The sequence below is a fragment of the Dipodomys ordii genome, unplaced genomic scaffold, assembly GCF_000151885.1.
Source record: "Dipodomys ordii isolate 6190 unplaced genomic scaffold, Dord_2.0 Scaffold56, whole genome shotgun sequence".
Taxonomy (NCBI): domain Eukaryota; kingdom Metazoa; phylum Chordata; class Mammalia; order Rodentia; family Heteromyidae; genus Dipodomys; species Dipodomys ordii.
Genome location: NW_012267272.1, coordinates 6,570,157 through 6,593,802, shown reverse-complemented (window position 1 = coordinate 6,593,802; position 23,646 = coordinate 6,570,157). Strand labels below are relative to the sequence as shown.

Below are 23,646 nucleotides of genomic sequence, written 5' to 3'. Positions count from 1 at the left end.
TGCACAATTTCTTGAGAGGTCCAGATAGTAAATATCATAGACAAGACATGTAGGGGCTAGAGTGGGGCCCCAGGCCACAGTTTACTTCGTACTAAAAGGAGGGAACAGGAGTACGGGAGAACAAAGAGTGAACCAGGGGATGGAAATACGGCTTAGTGGTAGAGGGCATGAAGCCCTGGTTCGATTCCTTAGTACTACATACACAGAAAAAGCCGGAAGTGATGCTGTGGCTCAAGTGGTAGAGTGCTAGCCTTGAGCAAAAGAAGCTCAAGGACAGTGCCCAGACCCTGAGTTCAAACCCTAGGACAAGAAAGAAAGGAAAGAACAAAAGAAAGAAAGAGAGGGAGGGAGGGAGAGAAAGAAAGAAAGGGAGGAAGAAAAGAAGGAAGGAGAGAGAGAGAGAGAGGGAGAGAACACCAGACTGGGGAATCTGGGCATAAAGGAAGATACCCAGAACAACAGTGCCCTAGAGAAAAACTAGTCTTAGCACCAGACCTTAGTCCCAGACCATCCTGAAGTAGACTCAGTCTAATTCATGTAGTATTTGCTCATTTAGTCAGTGTGCTATGTACTGTGGCAAATGAGCACTCTGCGTACTGCACTCACAGTCTACAGGAGGGACAGGTGTAAGACGTAGCCAGAGACAAAGCCGTCATCAGGAAGGGGATGTATGTGTGACAAGCGATGTAACAGGGAGCCTTGCTGGGTGGGCTGCAGAGTAAGGAAGAAGATGGGATAAGCCTCTGCAGAATCTCCTGCATGGGCAAGACCAAGCACTAGGCTTGGGGACCATGGATGAGAGCCACCAGAGTAAAAGCCATCAGAGTAAAGCCACCAGAGTAAACCAAGGCAGGCTCTGACTGGTGAAGATTTGAGGCTTTATCCCCAGAGCACTGAGAACTCATTAGAGGCCTTTTAAGCAGAGCACTGGCTGGTTAGCTGTGTGTTGAGCACAGATCTATCAGTTGTCACATGAGTAGTCTGGAGAAATGTCCTTTGGATCTCAAAACTTGCAGGCTGTTAGGAACTTAGTGACAGCTGTGTTAGTGCAGTGGCAGTGGCAGGAACCCACTTAGCAGGTTCAACTTCAAGTGAGAGGCAGAGAAATAGATAGCAAGCGTTCTCAGAAAGTGAGGCTGTGCGAAGGAATGGAAGAACAGGTGACTGGGAGGCCAAACCTAGAGCTTGAACAGTTTTAAATGCTGCTGGGAAAACTCCGGCAGCAAGTGAAGGAGAAAAAAAGACGCTCAGGGTTGGGTTCCTGACTCCCTAGGAAGGGCAGAGGAAGAACCAAGTGAGGAAACAGGCCAGTGTCTCTGAGACAGGACGGCAGGGATGCACAGCAGGCACAGGGGTGCTGGCTTAGTGGAGCAAAGTTGAGGGTTTCCTGTCAGACAGCTTCTGTCTCCAAAAACCAGATGATAAAGTTTCCTGTTGAGAAAAACTGGTGGTTAATAAGAGTAATAGAAAGTCTTAAGTAACTGTCAGAAGGTGACACAGCAAATTGACCAGTTGCGCAGGAGGATTGTCAACCATTAAGGTTGGACATGAAGAGGGAGTGTATCTGACTTCCCAGGGGAAGGCATAGTAAAAACAGATAGTGGGGTTTGTCCATGTTGAATGTTTGCCAGGCTGTTAAGACCAACAGATTAAACTCATGAGGGAAGGGGTTGGTACCAGCAAGAAGAGTGTTGTAATCCAGAATGGCAGCTACTGATGGGAAAGGAAATGAAGATGGGAGGAGTCCAAATGACCTCCAAGCTACTGTCACAGCACGAAGTAAATGGGGTAAAGAATGTGGCCAGGGAAACCTCATGAGTTTGTGATTTGGGGACTCATGTCAGGTCCAGCAGTTCATGGGGTAAAGGGCAGTATAAAGACAAGGTCACTGAGATGAGGGTATTTGAGAGGTCATGAGAACACTACCTGAAGTCTGTTTTCCTAGATGAGTAGGGAATGGCTTCAAGAAGACTGAGCCAGGGAAAGAAGCTTCTGAAGAGCTGGGCACAAGTGGCTCACACCTATAATCCTAGCTATTCAGTATACTGAACTCTGAGGATCTCAGTTCAAAGCCAGCCTAGATAGGAAAGTTCATAAAACTATTTTTCTCTTTCTTTTCTTTTTTTCTTTTTTTTTTCTTTTTATAAAATCTTTTTATTTTTGGTCAGTTGTGGGGCTTGAACTCAGGGCCTGGGTACTGTCCCTGAGCTCTTTTGCTCAAGGCTAGCACTTTGCCACTTTGAACCACAGCTCTACTTCCGGTTTTATGGTGGTTAATTGGAGATAAGAGTCTCACAGACTTTCCTGCCCAGCCTGGATTTGAACCATGATCCACAGATTTCAGCCTCTTGAATAGCTAGGAGTACAGGCAGGAGCCACTGGCACTCTGCCTCTGAGACTCATCTCCAGTTAACCAAAAAGCTAGAAGTGGAGCTGTGGCTCAAGTGGTAGAGCACAAAAGATCAAGGATAGTACTCAGGCCCTGAGTTCATGCCCCAGGACTGGCACAAGATGCCTCTGTAATGAGAGGTGCCTGGAACATGGAACAATGAAAAGCCCCATCTCTGAGTGTCTGCAGGGCAAGTAGTGTGCTCAAGAGAGGATGGCTTTGATAGCTCCTGAACAGGGAGAGTATTAGGAGAAGAGCCTAGAGACAGGGGAGGTTGCAGGCTGAGCTTAGCCCTTCCTTGGTGACCATTAGTTTGGGCTAAGTCTCTAGGCTAGACCTGGCCCTTCCCAGCCTACAAGAAGCAAGTGATCCATGCCCACCATAGACTGCTTCTTCTGCTTCAGTTCTGTTCTGTAGCAGCTAAGGAAGCAAGTACACTTCATTGCAACAACCAGATAGTGCCTTTCTCATTCAGAAACTCCATCCCTTCAAACTGAGTCACAGCATCTGTGCTGTTACTGAGTGTGGCAGGAGGCAGTCAAGGAGAAAGAAGTTTGTCCCCTTAGCAGAAAGGCAAACTGAGTGATCTACTGGCTGGGACTCCAGTGAAGCCAGCCCTTCTGTATTTGGGTATAAAGAGGGATGATGGAGAGACAGCAATAGACAGGAGACCAGGGTGGCGGTACTTTTTAGAGAGCTTTTGTTGGACATTTTCATTGTCATACCATTGTTGTTTTTCGTTTGTTAGGGGATTGTTGTTGTTGTTGTTGTTGTTATTTTCTGGTCCTGGGTCTTGACCTCAGGACTTGGATTCTGTCCCTGAATTTTTAGTGCTCTACTACTTGAGCACCATAGCTCTACTTCTGTGTGTGTGTGTGTGTGTGTGTGTGTGTGTGTGTGTGTGTGTGTGTGTGTGTGTGTGTGATTAATTGGAGATAAGAGTCTCATGGACTTTTTTTTCTTTTTGTCAGTCATGGGGCTTGAACTTTGGGCCTATGTGTTGTGCCTGAGCTCTTCAGTTCAAGGCAAGCATTCTACCACTTGAGCCACAGTGCCACTTCTGGTTTTCTGGTGGTTAATTGCAGGCAAGAGTCTCAGGAACTTTCCTGCATGGGCTGACTTTGAACCACAATCCTCAAATCTCAGCCTCCTGAGTAGCTAGGATTACAGGCGTGAGCCACCAGCACCTAGCTCTCATGGACTCTTCTGCCAGGGCTGACTTTGAACTGTGATCCTCAGATCTCAGCCTCCTGAGTAGCTAGAATTGCAAGCGTAAGTCACTAGCACCCAACTCCAAGTCATGTCTTTAAAGTCACTTGGATGAATGGAGTCCTGTCCTTCTTTAGGCTCTGCAGGGAAACATGAATAGAATGCCTCAAAGAAGAGCACTGGCCACTTAGAACTCAGGAACTGGACCTGAGAAAAGGCAGGTCTTTGACAACACATAAGCTTACTTGAGAGGAGGACAAATCCCTAAGTATCCACAGAACTTGCTGAAAGGTTATCGAAGACTCTGGGGTGGGAATAAACCTCCAGACGCATCCTGCTGTGGATCGCACCTTTGGGCCTGGGTTACAGCTATCCAACATAGGGCTGACAATTAGAGAAGACTGCACTCATTTCTCTGTATCAAGATTAGAGTACCCCAATTCTCTTAAAACCAGTGTGATTATAAACTAATCTAAAGTAAAATCAACCTGCCTCATCCTGATCATCCAAATTCAAAGCAAATTTTTGAAGGAGTCTTGAAAACTTTTCACTGGATGGTCACAAAATGCTCTAATAACAGTTCAAAAAATGCAAATTGCTCTATTTTATGCCTTCAGCTTCTCATGAAAAGTGCTGGATGGCGAACTTGGCACTGTATTGTTGGTTACCATGGAATGTTTTCTTGCCTAGACCACCAGTCAGTAAACACTATGTGGTGTGTGTTGTAGCCGGTGTGACTCATCACTTAGGAAGAAGTTTTAGGAATCTCCAAGTCATGTCTGCATTAGTTTTTTGGAACTTAGAATATATCTTTCATGGAAAGACATTTGGAGATGGCCCATAAACATCTGCTGAGTCAAAAATATAGTATACCTGTAATGTGCAGAAACAGTAGACATTTCTAATCTTAAAATAGTAGAAAACTGCTATTTATATTCGGTTATTACATTCTGATTAAAGATGAGATAGGACTTTATTTTAAATGTTAGCATTTAAAAATAAAAGATGTCAGTCTGGTGTGTGGTGTGTGTGTGTGTGTGTGTGTGTGTGTGTGTGTGTGTGTGTGTGTGTGCATTGCCAGCGATTACAGCATTTAAAAATAAAAGATGTCAGTCTGGTGTGTGTGTGTGTGTGTGTGTGTGTGTGTGTGTGTGTGTGTGGATTGCCAGTGATTACCTATCCATGACAAATTACCTGTCTTCCCCAAGTTTTACCTTCCTCATAAAAGATGAAAATCCCCACCTCATGAATGGCGTAGGAGTGAGAAGCTGAGTGAGAGACTGCAGATACCTCCCACTGCTCTCAAAATGTTAGCATTAGTATTAATTGTTAGTACTGTTGTCTTCATTCCATATGCTATGCCAGTGAGAGAAGTGAGTACTGATCCAAGTGGGATGCAGAGTTCTGTGGCCGTCCCCTAGATGGTGCCGGTGACCTAGGGTTGCTGGAAAAGGAAACCACAATTGGCTTTGAGGAAGACAAACAGGCTTAGCTTCAATGTAATGCTCCTAGGTAGAGAATTTGTTCAGTTGTTTACCGGCCAAAACCAAACTGAGAGCTGAGAACAGTGAGCTTGTAGGTAGAGAAACAATGGGAGGGAAATGTGGTGAGAGCATCCTGTGATATCCAGCCTTTGCCGCCCTGGATGGGGAGAGAGAGCAGAGAATGATGGGGAAGTCCCAAATGCGGACTTTTCAAGAGAAAGCCAGGATGTTTAGACCTAAAGCTAAGTTTTGCTACTTATTTCATTTACTGGATTAACCTCTTTTTTCCCCCATCCTCTCTCTCCTTTTTCCCACCTTACCTTCCTTTTTCCTTGTGCTTCTCTCTGCCTCCTACATGAATAGCGTCAAGTCGTGTTTCCAAAACATGGAGATTTGCAAGCGTCGAGTGAATATGTATGACACAGTGAACCAGAGCAAAACCCCTTTCATCACTCATGTGGCCCCTAGCACATCTACCAATCTGACCATGACCTTTAACAACCAGCTGACCACCGTCCACAACCAGGTAAGAGGGGCATGAGCATTGGGACTCAGATTCCCCACACACACACCCAAAATCTGTGTAGTCGTTTTTAGCTCTAAGAAAGCATTTGTTTGAGTGGTTATGTCCTTTGAGAGACCCCAGCACTCTCTGCATTGGCCCTGCTGAACAGTTTCAGGAAAGACTAGCGAAGGCACATCTCTCTTAGACAGCCCCTCTTCCCACATCCTCTGTTCTGATGGGGGGAATGGCGAGATGACACCCTGATCCTTTATGCCTGACATCTGCCTGGTGAGGAACTGTAGAACTGGAAGGAACCGAGGCCCATCACACCCCTGTATCCACTCGATCTCCTTCTCAGCACAGATACAACTCATCCTTTTTCTAAATCATGGGAAAAACCAGTTCAGCAGTCTACTACCCAAATGCCAGCATCTGGACCTAAAAGGGACAAGGAAACCAAGGTTTTCTTCCCACGGATTTCTGGTCCTTTTTTTTTCTTCTTCAGAAAAATGGCAGAATCTAGGAGCTTCGTGAAAAGCTTGAAACAGAAATGGCACTTGGGAAATACACACTGAACAAAATAATCCCCAAGTTTTACCTCTTGCTTCCTCTAGCATCTAGGAGACTCTCTTACTTTCCCTGTCACCTTCCATTTACCCATCCCCCAAGGAAATGTTCCTGGGTTTTTCAGTCTTCATGTCAATAGCAGTGTTTCTGTGTATTTACACACACACACACACACACACACACACACACCTTTGGAGGAGAAAAACGTATATGTACCAGATTGGAACTGTGTGTATTGGCCACTGGCTGTGCATACTTTGTTGAAGGATTCCCTGCTGTCACCGAGGTCTCCCTGGCCCCTGCTTTCCAGACCCTGCTCCCTGTTTTCCAGGTCACTCATGGAGCAATTCCATTGCCAAGGCATAGTGTTAGCTCCCTAGAATGTGCTGCCCTCTGGGGGCCATTCGTGTTCTTGGCATTCTCTTCAGGATGAAGGGCTCTTATTTAAACGCTTAGGGCCAGAGAAATAAATATTCCCACACAGCCCCTCGCCCAGCCCTGAGGCTGAGGCTTCCACATACGGAAGTGAGCTTTCTGAAAAAATGCCACCATGGTTTTTTTGTTCATTTCCTTGAGGAGATTTTTTTTTCCATCAGTCCTCATGAGAACCCTGATCTTTAACTGCCTAAGCCCCAAATTTCCTGTCCTCATCTGCCATCTGTCTTCCATCTCAGGAAAGGATACCCAGATGTGTGTATCAGGTCAGGTGACTCTCCCTGCCATGCTGTCTCTCCACTGAAACACAGAACTGTGATTCTGGAGTCCCAGATCATAACAGACAAGGCCACCCCCACCTTCCCTGTGATGTGACAGCCAGGACATGGATTCCAGAGTGCCACACGGCCTGCCCAACCCAAAGGGTTTCTCATCAAAAAGGCAGCTATGGAATAAGAATGCTCTCTTCCCCATAGCGGTTTCCCACCACAGTGTGAGATAGATGTCGTGAATGGCATTCCTGGGTTAGAGGAGAAAGCTGACACAGAGTGACTGACCCTCTTGCCCAGGGCTATTTTCTCACTCATGCACATCAAGTCTGGGCTTTGAGCCCAGCAGGCGGGCATCAGAGTCCAGGCTCTGACAGCATCAGATGCCGCCTGTTGAGGGCCTCAGATGCCTTTTGTAGGTGAGTTCCACTCTCTGAATCCAGTAAGACTTCCTTTGCCCATTAATGGTCCAGTAGTAGGCTCTCTACAGGAGCTCCTTGGCATTTGTGTGTTTGTTTGTTTTTACCTACTTTAGGATTTAGAATAATATATACCTATTGTTTCATATTAGAGGTAGAACAGTGAGCTACACAATCAGTTCCTCACTGCCCTTAGCATGGATGGAGACTAAGAAACAAGTAAGATGTAGAAAAAACAAAGGACCTGGTCCAAGTGACTACTAGTCTAGAATCCTTTATGTTTCAAGACTAGATCAGTAATCAATCACTCTTTATGTCTCAAGGAAGCTGTCTTCCTCTACTTCCTCTTTGAAACTTGGTGACTAAGGAGGCCTGTCCTGATGTCATCCTGCAAATTGGCCCCTTCACTAATATTTCCATGGTATTCTATTATTTGCACCTAGTCTTTTTTTTTGGGGGGGGGGAGGGGGTCTGGTTGTGGAGCCTGAACTCTGGGCCTGGGCGCTGTCCCTCAGCTCTTCAGCTCAAGGCTAGCGCTCTACCACTTGAGCCACAGCGCCACTTCTGGCTTTTTTCTTTTTGCTTATGTGGTGCTGAGGAATCGAACCCAGGGCCTCATGCATGCAAGGCAAGCACTCTACCACTGAGCCACCTTCCCAGCCCCTGCACCTAGGCTTCTACCAAGAATTTTAATGTGGGTTTCCAGGCCAAGCCCACACCCTTTACGGATGTCAATTGCTTCCAAGAATCACTTCTCCCATTTTTTTACTTTTTTATTTTTTGTCTGTGGTGGGACCTGAACTCTGGGCTTGAGCACTGCCCCTGAGCTCTTCAGTTCAAGGTGAGCGCTGTGCCACTTGAGCCACAGTGCCACATCCGGTTTTCTGGTGGTTAATTGGAAATAAGAGTCTCATGGGGGCTGGTAAAGCGCTTGCCTTGCATGCATGAGGCCCTGGGTTCGATTCCTCAGCACCACGTAAGCAAAAAAGAAAAAAAAAGAGTCTCATGGACTATCCTGCTCAAGCTGGCTTTGAACCTCAATCCTCAGATCTCAGCCCCCCGTGTACGTAGGGTACAGGAATGAGCCACCAGCGCCTGGACTTCTCCCATTTTTTTGTAAAGACCAAATTATCAGTAAACTTTCTTTGTCTTTATGATTCCTATTTGTTGGCCCCAGCCATTCCCAGCAGTCCTCTCATCTCCTCCAAATACAGAGCATGTGTGCTTCTCTAGTTGGTGCTTTAGCAGGGATAGAAAGTGGAGCAACAGAGGGGTGTCCATCTGCCTGCCTTGGACCACACTGGGGTCCGGGCCCATGTCAGGTCACAAGTTTCATTTGTTCTAGAATCTTTAAGAAGCTGGAGGATGCAACCTCTTAAGAAGCTTGTGGTTTTCATGATGAGACAGACAATAAACAAAAACAGATAAATGCAGACTGGATGCAAACTATGTTTTAGAACTGAGGTCACCAGTAGGATCTGCCTCCCAAGGAGACTGAAACCAGGCTGTACTGCCAGCAGACTCTGACTAGAGCTAGGCCCAATGGCTGAGTTAGAGTGAGGGGGTGAGGACCAGTGACTGTGATAGGGAAACGTCAGTTAGTGAGCCCGGAGACCCAGCCAGACCCTGGAGCCGAGGCTTAGAGCAAACTCTGGTCCAAAGGATTTGTGTAAGATGAAAGGTCTGAGCTCACAGTAGTCTCAGCAAACAACAAGTCCACTAATCTGCCCAGTGCCCACGGGACCTGGAGAGCGAGGAAGTTGAATATAGGAAAGAAGGTAACACATGGGCATCGGGTCTAACCCACGGTGCACAGACCACTCTCATTAAACCATTGTTGGACACTTGTGCTCAGGGGCCAATGTGCCCAGTCAGAATCATCTAGACTCTTTGCCTAAGAACTGGAAGAGAAGGAGAGGCCAAGACATCCTTTGTTTATAGGGCCTCATAGGTCCCAGGCACCAGAAAGTAGCAACTGAAGCATCAGTGGTTTCCAGGGACACTTGAAAGGCCAAAGCAACAGGAGCTGCAACTGGCCAGAGTGGAGATAACTGAGACAAATGTGGGGCCCCACAGTCTCTGAGCACACAGGGAAGCGTGGGCACAGGGAGGCCGTCACGAGAGAGGATGGTGTGGGGATGGCAGAGGGGAAGCATCAAACCAGAACATGGACACATGTTCACAGACACCGCCATGCAGAACCCAAGGAATCCACAAACCCTCCACTCAGGCAAGGGTTGTAGCTTAGTGGTAGACCACTTACCTAACACACACAAGGCCCTGGTTCAAACCCCATCTCTACCACACACACACAAACACACAAAACCGAAATAACAAAACCCCAGCCTTTCAGGCTGTTAGAAAATGTACCTGTCAGCTGAGGACAGACTTTTATTTTTTTAATAGCTTTCTAGCCTAACGTAACTTTTCTGTGTCTAGATACACGGTGTGCAGGTGTCCTTTGTTCTCAGGGCCTCACAAAGCTGAGGCTCCGGGTGCCTACCTTCCAACTGGATTTCCACCCCCCTTTCTGTTTTTGCTTTCCTGATCTTGGTTTTGGTTTATTTGCTCTTCTTTGCGTTCATTGATTTGATTTAGATTCGTGTCTCCCAACATACCATCTCCCTCATTTTTTATTTTTGTTTATGTTTTGTTTAATCCCCACCATTCCTTTAGGCTCCCACCTCTACCAGTGCCACTATTTCCTTAGCCAATCCCGAAGTCTCCATACTAAACTACCAATCTACACTCTACCAGCCCTCAGCGGCATCCATGGCTGCAGTGGCCCAGCGGAGCATGCCACTACAGACCGGAACAGCCCAGATATGTGCCCGGCCTGACCCCTTCCAGCAAGCGCTCATCGTGTGTCCCCCTGGTTTCCAAGGTAAGCCAAGCCCGCTCCCCCGGCCTCTCTAACTAGGCTTCAGCCCCTGCCAGCTTCCCAAATGCTCACTGTCCTAAAAGAAAGCCATCTTCCTTCCTTTCCACCGCAGTGAGAGTATCACTAAGACCAGGGCCTCCTGGCCTCCTGAGATTGATGGGATTTGGGCTTTGGCATCGAGTCCATTGCTCATTATCATCCCCTGCCAGAGCCTGCGTCCCTGGCCAGTCGCTCTTAACTGAGCACATTGTCTGCGTTCCCACCATGAGAGGGACATCAGCTCTTGCCTTCCTCAAAGAAGCATCTGCTGTGTGTATTTTATCTATAAAAGACTGTAAACCCTTGGGGCTGGGAAGGTGGCTCAGTGGTAGAGCGCTTGCCTTGCATGCATGAGGCCCTGGGTTCGATTCCTCAGCACCACATAAGCAAAAAGCAAAAAGCCAGAAGAGGCGCTGTGGCTCAAGTGGTAGAGCGCTAGCCTTGAGCTGAAGAGCTGAGGGACAGCGCCCAGACCCAGAGTTCAGGCCCATGACTGGACCCAAAAAAAAAAGACTGTAAACCCCTCACAGCCAACATGGTCCCAGCTCACAGGGAGTAGGTAAATGTGCCCCTGGGCCTCCTCCCCTAAAGGAGTCATTGACCATGACCCCAGCACTCCAAGTATTGACTCTTAAGAAGCTCCAGGTGACAGTGTACCTGGTCACAATTTACTCAGAAAGCTCAAGAATGTACTTTTTGCAAAATCCCCTTCTCCCCTCTCCCCCCATGTAAGCTAAGGCTTGGTGGCTCAGGCTCAGACAGTGTGATTCCAAATAGATCCACCCATCTCTCAGACATACCCTTACGCTTAAGCAGACCTCGATGGTCAGGCGCCCTTGCCTTCCTGTGGAAAGATGTCAGCGTAACTGTCCCACTCTTGACCATGCCAGATGCTTTCATTTGACTGTCTAGCCTTTGAAAGCATTCAGATTTAGGGGCAAGCTTCTGTGTTTTGTTTTGTTTTGTTAATTTAAATGAGAAAGTAAGGAAAAAACTTCCCAGGGACCATGCAAAACCTGATTATTGGGCAGGGAGTAGGCAGTAAAAGATCCTGGGGAAAATCTTGTCATCCAGCAGCCTTCAACCACTGCTCGCTCTTCTCTCCCTCACCATGGTCCTGAGCAGGCCTGCAGGCCTCCCCGTCTAAGCATGCCGGCTACTCAGTGCGCATGGAGAATGCCGTTCCCATTGTCACTCAAGCCCCAGGAGCTCAGCCCCTTCAGATCCAGCCAGGTCTGCTTGCCCAGGTAACTCTTCTATATTATTCCTCCTATTACCATTATCTATGTTAATGTTGTTCACGAAAGAGAAATATCTCTACTAGCTCCTTCCCCAGTGATGAATCAGGTGCTTCCAGTCATTGGAAGATGTCTATAATATTCTAAATGATCCCTGAGCAAATTATCTCCCTAAGTATCTCCTTATAATTCCAAGAAGAAATTTAGAGACAGTGTCTAGGGAAATTATTATTGTGTCTTTGTAATGCAAATTAATCCAGGAGACCTAGGTTTTAATCCTAAATCTGCTACTAGCTCACAGTGACCTAAGGCGAGTCAGTTAACTAACATCTCTTTGCCTCAAATTTCTTTCCTATAAAATAGAAATGATTTTTTTAGAGCCAAAAGGAGCCCTAGAGATTATCCCCTCATTTTTATCATTGAAAAAACACTCCCAGAAGCTGTGAACTGGAACCTTCCCTATCCATCCCTATAGGTATCCTAATGGTCGAATAATATTGCAGAGATGAAAAATGGTTGAAAATGTATGAAGCATTTATGTTGGTTTAAGGTAAAGGCACTGATGTAGCAATAACAGTGATCCATCCTTAATCATACTTGAACCCTAATGGCAAAGGCACTGTACACTTGTTAATTTATTTAATATTCATGACCACAGAGCAAAGTGTTTGTCTCCCCTTGACAAGCAGGAAACACAGCAACTTGCTTCAAGTCAAGCCAGCAAGTAGGTATCAGAACCAGGACACAGAGTCTGTATTTAACCATCATGCTATTCCACTTCCGGTATTCCACTTCCAGACAGTCATTTCTCCTGCCAGCCATCAAGGCAGCTTGACCTTTAGGTTGTTGGTTTAGTAACACCTTTATTATTAAGTAATTCCAGCTACCAGAGGCTTATCCCAAAGTGTTCTCAAAGATATTTTATTTATGTTGTCTTCTTAAGTAGTTGTTTTTGTCATTTTAATTTTTATAGAGTTAAACTGCTTAGGTCTGCTCTGAGTTCACTTGTAGTCCACTGGCTTCTCAGAATACCCATGTATTAACCGTCATAACTCAGATATATGTCATGGAATCTAGTGGGGAAAACTCCATTCCTATGAAATTCTTCAAAATGTCCAAGTCTATCCTTGTCTTTCTTGCTTTCCCTTAGAATCTTAGCATCGATCTTCCATAAGAATATTGGTTTTCAAAAAACCAGCTTATTAGACTTGCATTGAATTTATATTTACTTTAGGAACAATTGACTTTTACAATATGAAGTCATTTTATCCATGAATAGTATAAAAAGTTACATATTCTCACATTCAATAAAGTTTTCCCTTGTTAAAGTCTCCTGAATTTTCTATATAGACAATTTCTTTCTTTCTTTCTTTCTTTCTTTCTTTTTTTTTGAATGCCATTACTGGAGCTTGAACTTAGGGCCTATGATCTAATATTTGAGTCATAGTTCAAGTGACATTTTGGTAGTTAATTGGAGATACGAGTCTCACAGACTTTCCTATTGGAGCTGGTTTCAAACTGTGATCCTCAGATCTTAGGCTCCTGAGTAAGTAGTTAGAATTACAGGCATAAGCCATCCAACTGTAGACAGTCTGTTCATATGAAAATGGTATCACTTTTTTTGTTTTTCCCTCCTTTCACCTTTCATGTATTGTTCTGATTATCACTGTACTATGTGGGACATCTAAAAATAGTATTTGGTAACAGTGGTGATACTGGGTATCCTTTACTTCTACCTAACTTTAAATTCTCTCTATTGTTTCTCAAGGTGTTTTATTTACTGTAAATATCTGAGAGATACTTGATAGTGTGTTAGCAGTTTTTTGTTTGTTTGTTTTGTGCCAATTCTAGGGTTTGAACTCAGAGCCTGGGCACTGTCCCTGAGTTTTTGTGCTCAAGGCTAGTGCTTTATCACTTTGAGCCATAGTGTCATTTCTGGCTTTTTGGTAGTTAATTGGAAATAAAAGTTATGTGGGTTTTCCTGCCTCCAGTGGCTTTGAACCACAATCCTCAGATCTCAACTTTTTGAATAGCTAGGATTACAGGTATGAACCTCTGGCATGTATCTACTTTCTCGGTTTTTATAACCTCTGATTTGTCAGTGCAACAGATTACAGTTTTTAATGCTAAACTGCCCCTGTATTTATGAGATACTTTATTTGACTGTGTTGTACTTCATATTCAGTTTAATACTGAACTCAGTTGGTACTTACCATGTTTTAGTATTTTTGATGTATATTCCTTAGTGAGAAATGGCATATAATCTCCCTTTCTTAGAGATTGCTTGTTCATTTTCATACAGGGTTGCACTAGTCTATCATAAAGTACATTAGATATTATTATCTCCTCTGTTTTCAGGAATAGTTCAGTTAAGATTTATACTAATTTTCCTCCTCTTTTTTCTTCAGTCCATACTGACACTGCAAGTAAGCACTAACATCAACAATTAGTGACACACAAATTTTTTTCTCATTGAAGCTTGTCCACAGAAAACCTTGTGTATTTATAGTAGATCTATACCTTCCTCTCTTGCTAGTCTTGTGCCAACCTTTTGATTGCACATGTGAGTAGTGGAGAGTTCATAACAGGCCAAGATAAATCAAGGGAAAGAACTACAGCTCGGTTCAGGGGCTTGTTCATAATTTATCTAAGTGGCAAAAGTCCAGACAGCCTCCCAGAGCTCCTCCACTGTGAGCCAAAAGTCTATAGATTCCATGTGTACTTCAAAGGGTAATTACTGATCCTTTCTTGGTGTGTTTATACACTTAACCTACCTAAGCCAGGAAACATCTCTGTTAGAAATCTCTAATTAGCTGAAATAGACATTTTTTTTTTTTTTGTCGGTTGGGGGGCTTGAACTCTGGGCCTGGGCGCTGTCCCTCAGCTCTTCAGCTCAAGGCGAGCGCTCTACCACTTGAGCTACAGCGCCACTTCCGGTTTTCTGGTGGTTTATTGGAGATAGGAGTCTCACGGTCTCTCCTGCCCGGGCTGGCTTTGAACCGTGATCCTCAGATCTCAGCCTCCTGAGTAGCTAGGATTACAGGCGTGAGCCACCAGCACCCGGCGAAATAGACATTCTTCATGGTTCAGTTTGATGGAGCCAGTAGGCATCATGTCTCTGAGTTTGTTTCAATCCTTTGACCAATGCAGGAGAGAGCTCTACCTTTTGCGTACTTGAAAATAAAAGTCCCTAGAGTGTTGTAAATTCCCAAATTGATTTAACCTAATCTGTAATTGGGAAAGTGAACAAAAATCTGTGTACAAGGAATTTGATTGGTACTGTGTTTCTAACAAGGAACTGTTGGAAGCAAGCTGAATATTCATCAGTAGGGGATTTGTGACATCAATAGAGCAATGCATGAAATAGGACATCATGTAGCCATTAAAAGGGACATGGTAGATCTCTGAGTCTTGACATACAAACATTTTCAAGGCATATTACGTTTAAAACCCTATTCAGTATCCAGTATGACACTGTGTCTTTTTGTTTATTGGTTGCTTTCTCTTTCCTTTCTGCTTGTCACCATGTGAACCTGTTAAGATGGAGTCCTCTCCTAGATGTTTTTATATTGTCCTTTCAAAGAACTAAAATAAGCTAACCTACAAAACTAGTATAATGGCTATTTTTAAAAAAAAAAGCAATACCTAACATTTAAATTGAATCCTACATTTTTCTAGGAGTAAATTTCTAGAGATCAGCCAGCATCATTCCAAATACCATTATTTGCTTTAAAATGTATCTAAAAGTAGACATCCTTTTTCTTCCAAATATTTGAAACCTTTTGAAGGATTGTATTTGAGAAGGTTTTTATTTTGAATCCATTCCTCAGGTTAATTTCATTTTCTTTGACCTTTTCCTCCCCAACCTCCCTGCATCATGTGTCCCTTACAGAGAAGTGAGCATCCATGGGACTTGAGGGTCTGTTCCGATACGAGGCCGTGGTAGTCACACACATTTACATAGGAATCTCCTTTGATACTTCCTAAAAGCAGCCGTTGTCCCCATCCTCCCCAGCCTTAGTGCCAAGGTACTGGGAACTGAGTGAACAGTAAACGTGGAGAGGTGGGAAGGAACTGTTCTTGATTGAGAAAGTACTGAGTTTAACTCACTTGTTAAATGGCACCACAGAAACCTTCTTGAACTAACAACACTGGAAGAGAAATTCAGAAGGGCCAGGTCTTCATAGACTCCTCTTTTCCAGGAAAACATTTTTTCATTCTTGTTGCCAATTAGATCATATCATCAGAACCCCTATAAATGTTTCCCTTAGGACAAGTTGGTAGCTCGAAGTCTTTAAATAGTCCAAAGCATAGCCAGGGCCAGTGGCTCACACCTGTTATGCTAGCTATTCAGGAGATTGAGATCTGAGAATCATGGTTCGAAGCCAGTCCAGGCAAAAAAACTCCATGAAACTCTCATCTGCAGTTAAGCACCAAAAAGCTAGAAAAGGAGCTCTGGCTCAAAGTGGTAGAACACTTGCCATAAGCCAAAATAGCTCAGGAAAGCCAGGTGCCAGTGACACAGGTGGCGCCTGTAATCCTAGCTACTCAGGAGGCTGAGATCTGAGGATCACCGTTCAAAGCCAGCCCAGGCAGGAACGTCCATGAGACTCTTCTCTCCAATAAGCCACTCAGAAAACTGGAAGTGGCACTGTGGCTCAAGCAGTAGAGCGCTAGCCTTGAGCTGAAGAGCGCAGGGACAGCACCTAACCCCAGAGTTCAAACCCCACGACCAACAACAACAAAAAAAAAGCTCAGGGAGAGTGCCCAGATCCAGAGTCCATGCCCTAGGGCTGACACCAAAACAAAACAAAATATGGGCATATGACTTTGGGGAAGTTATTTTTGAAATTTAAGACTTAATTCTTTTTCAAAATAATGCAAATACATAATTTTTTAAGTTGTATGAGTTCATGAAATTAAAAGAAAATATAGGCCCCAGCTCTATCCCGTCCTTAATTTCTACTCCCCTAAACAATATTTTTTGCTATACATTTTATCAGAACAATCAGTTTTAATTTGACAGTTCAGTCTTACCTAACTTCATGTTTCTAAATGCTTTTTATTGATTACATTTTTAGTATTACCAATTGACTTCCTATTATGAAAAATGAAAACTTAGCCAATCACTATAGCTCATGCCTATAATCCTAGCTACTCAGGAGGCTAAGAGCTGAGGCTTGTGTTTCAAAGCCATTACAAGCAAGAAAGCCCATGATACTTTTTTTCTGATCCTGGAGCTTCTTTTGCTCAAGGCCAGCACTCTACCACTTGAGCCGTGATGCCACTTCCAGCTTTGTTGAAGATAAGGGTCTCAAGGAGCTTTCCTGCCCAGGCTGGCTTCAAACTGTGATCCTCCAATCTCAGCCTCCTGCGTAGCAAGGATTACAAGCGTGAGCCACAGGTGCTCAGCTCCATGATACTTTTTTTTTTTTTGGTTCCTGTCGTGGAGCCTGAACTCTGGGCCTGGGCGCTATCCCTCAGCTCTTCAGCTCAAGGCTAGCGCTCTACCACTTGAGCCACAGCACCACTTCCGGCTTTTTTCTTTTTGCTTATGTGGTGCTGAGGAATCAAACCCAGGGCCTCATGCATGCGAGGCAAGCGCTCTACCACTGAGCCACCTTCCCAGCCCAGCCCCATGATACTTTTATTTCCAATTAATTACCAAAAATGCTGGAAGTGGAGCTGTGGTTCAAAGTGGTAGAGTACTAACCTTGAGCAAAAAGTTCAAGGACAGTGCCCAGGCCCTGAGCTAAAGCTCCAGGACTGGTACAAAAAAGTGCTGGTAGGGCTGGGAAGGTGGCTCAGTGGTAGAGCGCTTGCCTCGCATGCATGAGGCCCTGGGTTCGATTCCTCAGCACCACATAAGCAAAAAGAAAAAAGCTGGAAGTGGTGCTGTGGCTCAAGTGGTAGAGCTCTAGCCTTGAGCTGAAGAGCTGAAGGACAGTGCCCAGGCCCAGAGTTCAGGCCCCACAACTGGACCCAAAAAAAAAAAAAGTGCTGGTAGCTCCCACCTGTAATCCTACCTTCTGAGAAGGCTGAGGATCCCAGTTCAAAGCCAGCCTGGGCAGGAAAGTCCATGAGACTCTCATCTTCCAATTAACTACCAAAAAGCCAGAAGCAGAAAAAACTTGAGCAAGAAAACCAGGGACGACATCCAACAATGTAAAGTCATTTTTTCCGTGAATAGTATAAAAAGTTACATGTTGTCACATTCAATAAAGTTTTTCTTTGTTAAAAGTCTCCTGAATTTTCTATGTAAAATTTTTTTTCTTTTTTTTTTTTGCCATTACTTGAGCTCAAACTCAGGGCCTGAGCTCTAACCCTTGAGTCACCAAGTGACTCTGTGGCAGTTGATTGGAGATAACAGTCCCACAGACTTTCTTTCCTACTGGGCCTGATTTCATACTGCAATCCAGAAAACTGGAAATGGAGCTGTGGCTCAAGTGTAGAGAGCTCGTCTTGGGCAGAAAACCTCAGGTACAGTACCCAGGCCCTAAGTTCAAGCCCCACAACTGACAAGAAAAAAAAGAAAAGAAAAAAAATTAATTCTCCAGCTAACTCCCGATACATAACACAGACAGCCCTCGTTCTCACTTACTTGTGTCTCCCCTTTATCCCAGGTAATTTTTATAAATTCTTTTGTACTGTTTGTATAAATTATCAACTTCATTCCACTCTGAGCTGAGCTTCATAATATAGCAACTATATTTGCTTTCCAGTACACCTTCTTGTCTAAGTGTAGTTGCTTTTTTCACTGAGTTCATTTTCCATATCTTGTATTTTATAACCTTAATTTCTTGTAGAGCTGTAGAAGGTTTGTGTTTGGAGTGTTACAGTTGAGCATACTGAGTTCAGTATCTGTTATTTTTCTCTCTGACACCTTTTAAGACTTTCTCCTTGGGCTGGGAAGATGGCTCAGTGGTAGAGTGGATGCCTTGCAAGCATGAGGCCCTGGGTTCGATTCCTCAGTACCACATAAACAGAAAAAGCCGGAAGTGGCACTGTGGCTCCAGTGGTAGAGCGCTAGCCTTGAGCTGAAGAGCTGAGGGACAGTGCCCAGGCCCAGAGTTCAGGCCTCATGACTGGCAAAAAAAAAAACAAAAACAAAAAAAAAAAGACTTTCTCCTTATCTACAGAGGTCACAGATTTTATGACTTCACACTTTCCTAAAGGTGGTTTTTTTTTTACACATTATCCTGGACAAAAAGAAAGAAAACAATGAATATGTGTAACTTACCATTTACTTGACCTTTCAGGGCAGGTTTCAGTTTACTCATCTGAGTCATGGGAATAAACGGCTACCTCACAGGATTGTTGTTCAGAAGGCAGAAAACCCATTTATGACTTCACTCATACATAAAGAATTATTATTCCATTCTTTGTAATAATAATAAATTATAACAATGTTTGATGAAGTATATCTGAAATGAACTTAGGTGTACCCATACTGAAAGAGGTCAAAGGTAGCCTTTTACCTCATCTCCTTGAGATATAAAATGTTAACATCCATTTCAGGGAAACTTGTTAAGATACTTCAGCTTGATATCAAGATACTTTTTAATAACATTAGTCAAGATCCATGCTTTTATTTTAAAAAAAAAGATTCATGCTTTTTATGAGGTCTGAAATGAGTTCCAGATGACCATGCAAAAGAAATCTTATTTCCAGTGAAATTGTTACTCATTTAATATTTTGAGTTTAAAACTATTTTAATCAGTTAAATTATGTTTCTGCTTACTGTAAATTCAGTAACCTTGAAAAACAATTAATGATAGTTCATACTGGTAGTAGAGCTGCTTCTTCCATTTTACCAACAGATATTTATTAAATTCTTACAGTGTGACCTGTGGTCTCTGAGATTTCTGCCTATAGGCAAACAAATCAGTAAGCAAACAAGCAGCAACAACAAAAAGTGTGTGTGAGGCGTCAGGAGGGGCTTTGTTTGCAACATGAAATGATGGGACAGGGAAGTGAAGCAGATCTAAAGTGTGGTTATGCCAGGTGCAATGGCTCACGCTGTAGTCCCGGACACTCAAGAGGGAAATCTGAGGATTGTGGCTCAAAGGGAGCCCCGGCAGTAAAGTCCATGAGACCACCAAAAAGCCAAAAGTAGAACTGTGGGTCAAGTGATAGTGCCAGTGTTGAGCAAAAAAGCCAAGGCCCAGAGATTAAGCTCCAGTACCAATACCAAAAACAATTTAGAAAATGTGGTTGTATCGTCGTTTGTAAGCTTTGCTGTTTTTTTAAGCCTTGACTCCAAGTGTAATCTATTTCCAGAAGCAACTAGTTTGTACAGAGATGAATCAAAATACATGTGTCAAGCACGTTCCCCCCTCCCCCCCCACCCCACCCCACCCCCGTGTAGAGGACCCCACTAGATGAATCACCTAATGATAATCGTGTCTGGCTGGATGGAAAGAGACATATACAACTAAGATTGCAAACTTCTCAACCCTGGCCTGCCCAGAGGAATTTAGGCTAGTGGTGGTTCTTTAAAAGATGCCTAATTCTAAGCAGATACCAGAGGCTCACGCCTGTAATCCTAACTACTCAGGAAGCTGAGACCTGAGGATCACCATTCAAAGCCAGCCCGGGCAGGAAAGTCAGTGAGTCTCCAACTAATGACCAGAAAACTTTAAGTGGAGCTGCGACTCAAAATGGTAGAGTGTTAAGCCAGGCACTGGTGGCTCACACTTGTAATCCTAGCTACTCAGGAGGCTGAGATCTGAGGATCACCACTCAAAGGCAGCCCAGGCAGGAACGTCCACGAGACTCTTATCTCCAATAAACCACTCAGAAAACTGAAAGTGGTGCTGTGGCTCAAGTGGTAGAGCACTAACCTTGAGCTGAAGAGCTCAGGGACAGCGCCTAGGAGCAGAGTTCAAGAGCCATGACCTACAAAAAAAAAAAAGGTAGAGCACTAGCCTTAAGCAAAAAACCTCAGGGACAGCACTCATGCCTTGAGTTTAAGCCCCACAACAACAATAAGATATTTTTAAAAGCTATCCAACTCTGGACAGTTGTGCTCTCTTGGAATCATTTAATAACAAAGTCAAGTAGGAAGTCCTGAGAGTTCTAAATGTGAGTGTGTCTGTTAAAGGGGGAACAAAAAGCTCATTTAGATTTCTATGAAAAATCTTGATTTTTGCAGAGATGAAAGCAGTGCCTTCTAGCAGCCCAGAGACTTTGCTTTGAGAAGTCAGCATATCCCCAGTTAGTCTAAATCCCAGGCAAGGATGCTGTTTCCTACTGTAGGCTCTCCAGTACCCTGGCACCGGGTACTGGGTGATCTCAGAGCTGTGTGAATTGAAATCCAAAAGACAACACAAGGTAGAACTCTAGGTACTAAGTGATAAACGAAAGGTAAAGCATCAAACCAAGGGCAGATGGCATCCCTCCATCTCACCTACTGTACCCCCTCAGTACCTGTACAGTATATAACTGTATAGAACAACAGAGCAAGCTCCTAAATGACCTTTCAGAAACCTTGAGTATTGCACATTAAATTCATAAAAAATCAAAATCATTCTTATGTGCATATGCATGCGTGCATGCTAGTCCTGTGGCTAGCGACTCAGGGCCTAGGTGTTGTCCCTGAGTTTTTATACTCCAAGCTAGCACTCTACCACTTAAGCCACAGTTCCACTTACAGCTTTTTTTGGTAATTTATTAGCAATCAGTCCCACAGACTGCACTACCCAGGCTGGCTTCCAACTGCACTTCTCAGATATCAGCCTCTTGAGTAGTTAAGATTACAGGTATGAGCCACCCATGCCCAGCTTTTTTATTTTATTCTTCATTATCTTTAAATAGTTACACAAAGGTATCTCAGCTCAACATGTTAGTTCTGAGTACAATGCAGGTTGATCGGTGTCTCCCCTGCCAGTCTCCCCAGCCTCTCCAGCCTCATTCATCTCCTCAAGTTCCCTGATTCCATTTTCACATGTGCACATTGAATATCATTACTGCATTCACCCACCCTTCCTCTCTCCATTGTCTGCCCCTTCCCCTGAAACTTCACCCCTCTTAGACAAGATCTGTTTCAACTTCCTGAAACAGATTTTCTAAGCTACCTATAATTATTTAAAGGACTTACAGATTTTCTAAGCTACCTATAATTATTTAAAGGACTTAGACCATGGATATCCACGAACCGATCCTTTCCATATAATTCTGTGCCCTGTACTTAGGTGGCTGTCTTCCCTTTCATGGTAAGGCCAGAGACCAACTCTCCACTTCCACACTCATTACACCATCTAACACGACATCCCCCCTACTCCCCATCACAGAGTAAGTGCTGGGTTCCTACAAATGGATAACATGGTGGTGATGGCAGATGTCCTTTGTCCTGTAGCAGGCCTGGCCGAGTGGGACCCAGCAGATCCTGCTTCCCCCAGCATGGCAGCAGCTGACGGGAGTGGCCGCCCACACGTCGGTGCAGCATGCGACTGTGATTCCTGAGACCATGGCAGGCACTCAGCAGTTAGCTGACTGGCGGTAAGCTGGAAACGTCTAGAATGAGTTGCACGTGTCTGGGTGGGAGGCGTGTCAACCATTGTTGCAGAGAATATGGGTATTATATGACTACGCTATAATGAGTGGTTATTTTTATACCATGTGCCAGAATACAAAAAAAAGTAGGCTTTATTAATTTATGATAAGCTATCATCTTCCAGCTATCATTTTCTCCGTCATATTGTTTAATAACTAGTGTGATTCATCAGACCTGTCTCCAGATGATTTGAGGGTTTTCTCAGAATTAAATTGCACTCTCAGGAAACAAAAATTTGTCAGTTAAAGTATGTAAAAGAGAGTCCCCAAATCCCTCAGCAGTTCTGGAAAGCGTTAGAGACATTTTGAGACACAGGCACCCTGGAGTCTGACCTCCCCAGGGAAGGGGGAGCTCTGGTAGGTGTTCTGCACGCGCCTCTCAGAATAGTCACATCATGAAGATCAGGGTCCACCTTCCTCAGACACCAAGGCATCTAGCTAACTGAATCTCCAAGATGTTTCCAGAACATTCTCACCCAACTCCCTGATATCCGCCCAGTCTCTATGTTCAGTCATTTTCATGACCGCTTGTTGCCTTTCTCTGGCCCTTCCTCCAGTACCACTTTCCCCAGCCTGACGTCATCCCCAATTCTTATGGCCCTTTGAGCTGTTTCTTTTTCAGCACAAGCATCAGGGCAGGCCACTCCCCTTCATGTCTGACAGTTTCCATACCACCCCAGTGCCTCCACATGACTGTTTTTTTTTTTTTTTCTGAAAAAAGATCTCCTGTGCCCAAGTGTGGTAGGAATTCCGTAATCCCAGCAGTCAGATGCTAAAGCAGGAGAATCAAAAATTCAAGAGCCAGCCGGGCGCTGGTGGTTCACACCTGTAATCCTAGCTACTCAGGAGGCTGAGATCTGAGGATCTCGGTTCAAAGCCAGCCCAGGCAGGAAACTCTGTGAAACTCTTATCTCCAGTACACCACCAGAAGACTGGAAGTGGTGCTGTGGCTCAAGTGGTAGAGTGCTATCCTTGAGCTGAAGAGCTGAGGGACAGCGTTCAGGCCCAGAGTTCAAGCCCCACGACCAACCAAAAAAAAAAAAATTCAAAGGCAAGCTGAACTATAGAGCAGGACTCTGGCTACGAGATAAATAAATAGAAAATGAACTATACAACTTGTGGGTGGAGATGGAAGGGAAAAACTGGGAGAGAGCAAAGGAAGGGGTGACACTGTCCAAAAAGAAATGTACTCTTTACCTGACTTATGTAACTATAACCCCTTCTGTACATCACCTTTATAATAACAATTGAAACAAATAGGTCAGGCGAAGTGGCATATGCCTATAATTTTAGCTACTCAGGAGACAGGTTCTGAAGGATTGTAGTTCAAGTCCATGGGGATAGAGGCATGGTTCAGATGGTAGAGCACGAGCCTTTGAGCAAAAAGTGTCAGACATGGTGTGGAGGGAACAGTTTGAGGCCAGTCCTATCTCAACCAATAAAAAGCTTGGTGTTGTGGTATGCATTTATCATCTCAGATACACAGGAGTATAAATAGAGTACAAAAAGATCACCATCCAGACCAACCTGGGCAAAAATGCAAGACGCTATTCAAAAAAGTAAAAAGGGCTGGGGATGTGACTAAGGTGGTAGAGCACCATCTAGTGAGTACAAAATGCTTAAGCTCAGTACCACCAAAGATGATGGAAGAGCGGGG

General features: G+C 44.3%; 1 protein-coding gene across 2 annotated transcripts in view; it reads left to right on the top strand.

Moving 5' to 3' along the window:
* Window positions 1–23,646, top strand: part of Hipk2 (homeodomain interacting protein kinase 2) — a 120,665-nt gene that overhangs the window by 70,281 nt on the left and 26,738 nt on the right. Inside the window, exons 6-9 of one of the 2 annotated variants that reach the window (XM_013021676.1) lie at window positions 5,446–5,608; window positions 9,954–10,161; window positions 11,323–11,444; window positions 21,793–21,935. In XM_013021676.1, the coding sequence (XP_012877130.1) occupies window positions 5,446–5,608; window positions 9,954–10,161; window positions 11,323–11,444; window positions 21,793–21,935 (636 nt within the window). The remainder of the gene's footprint in view (window positions 1–5,445; window positions 5,609–9,953; window positions 10,162–11,322; window positions 11,445–21,792; window positions 21,936–23,646) is intronic. The other variant, XM_013021677.1, reaches the window with a different exon arrangement.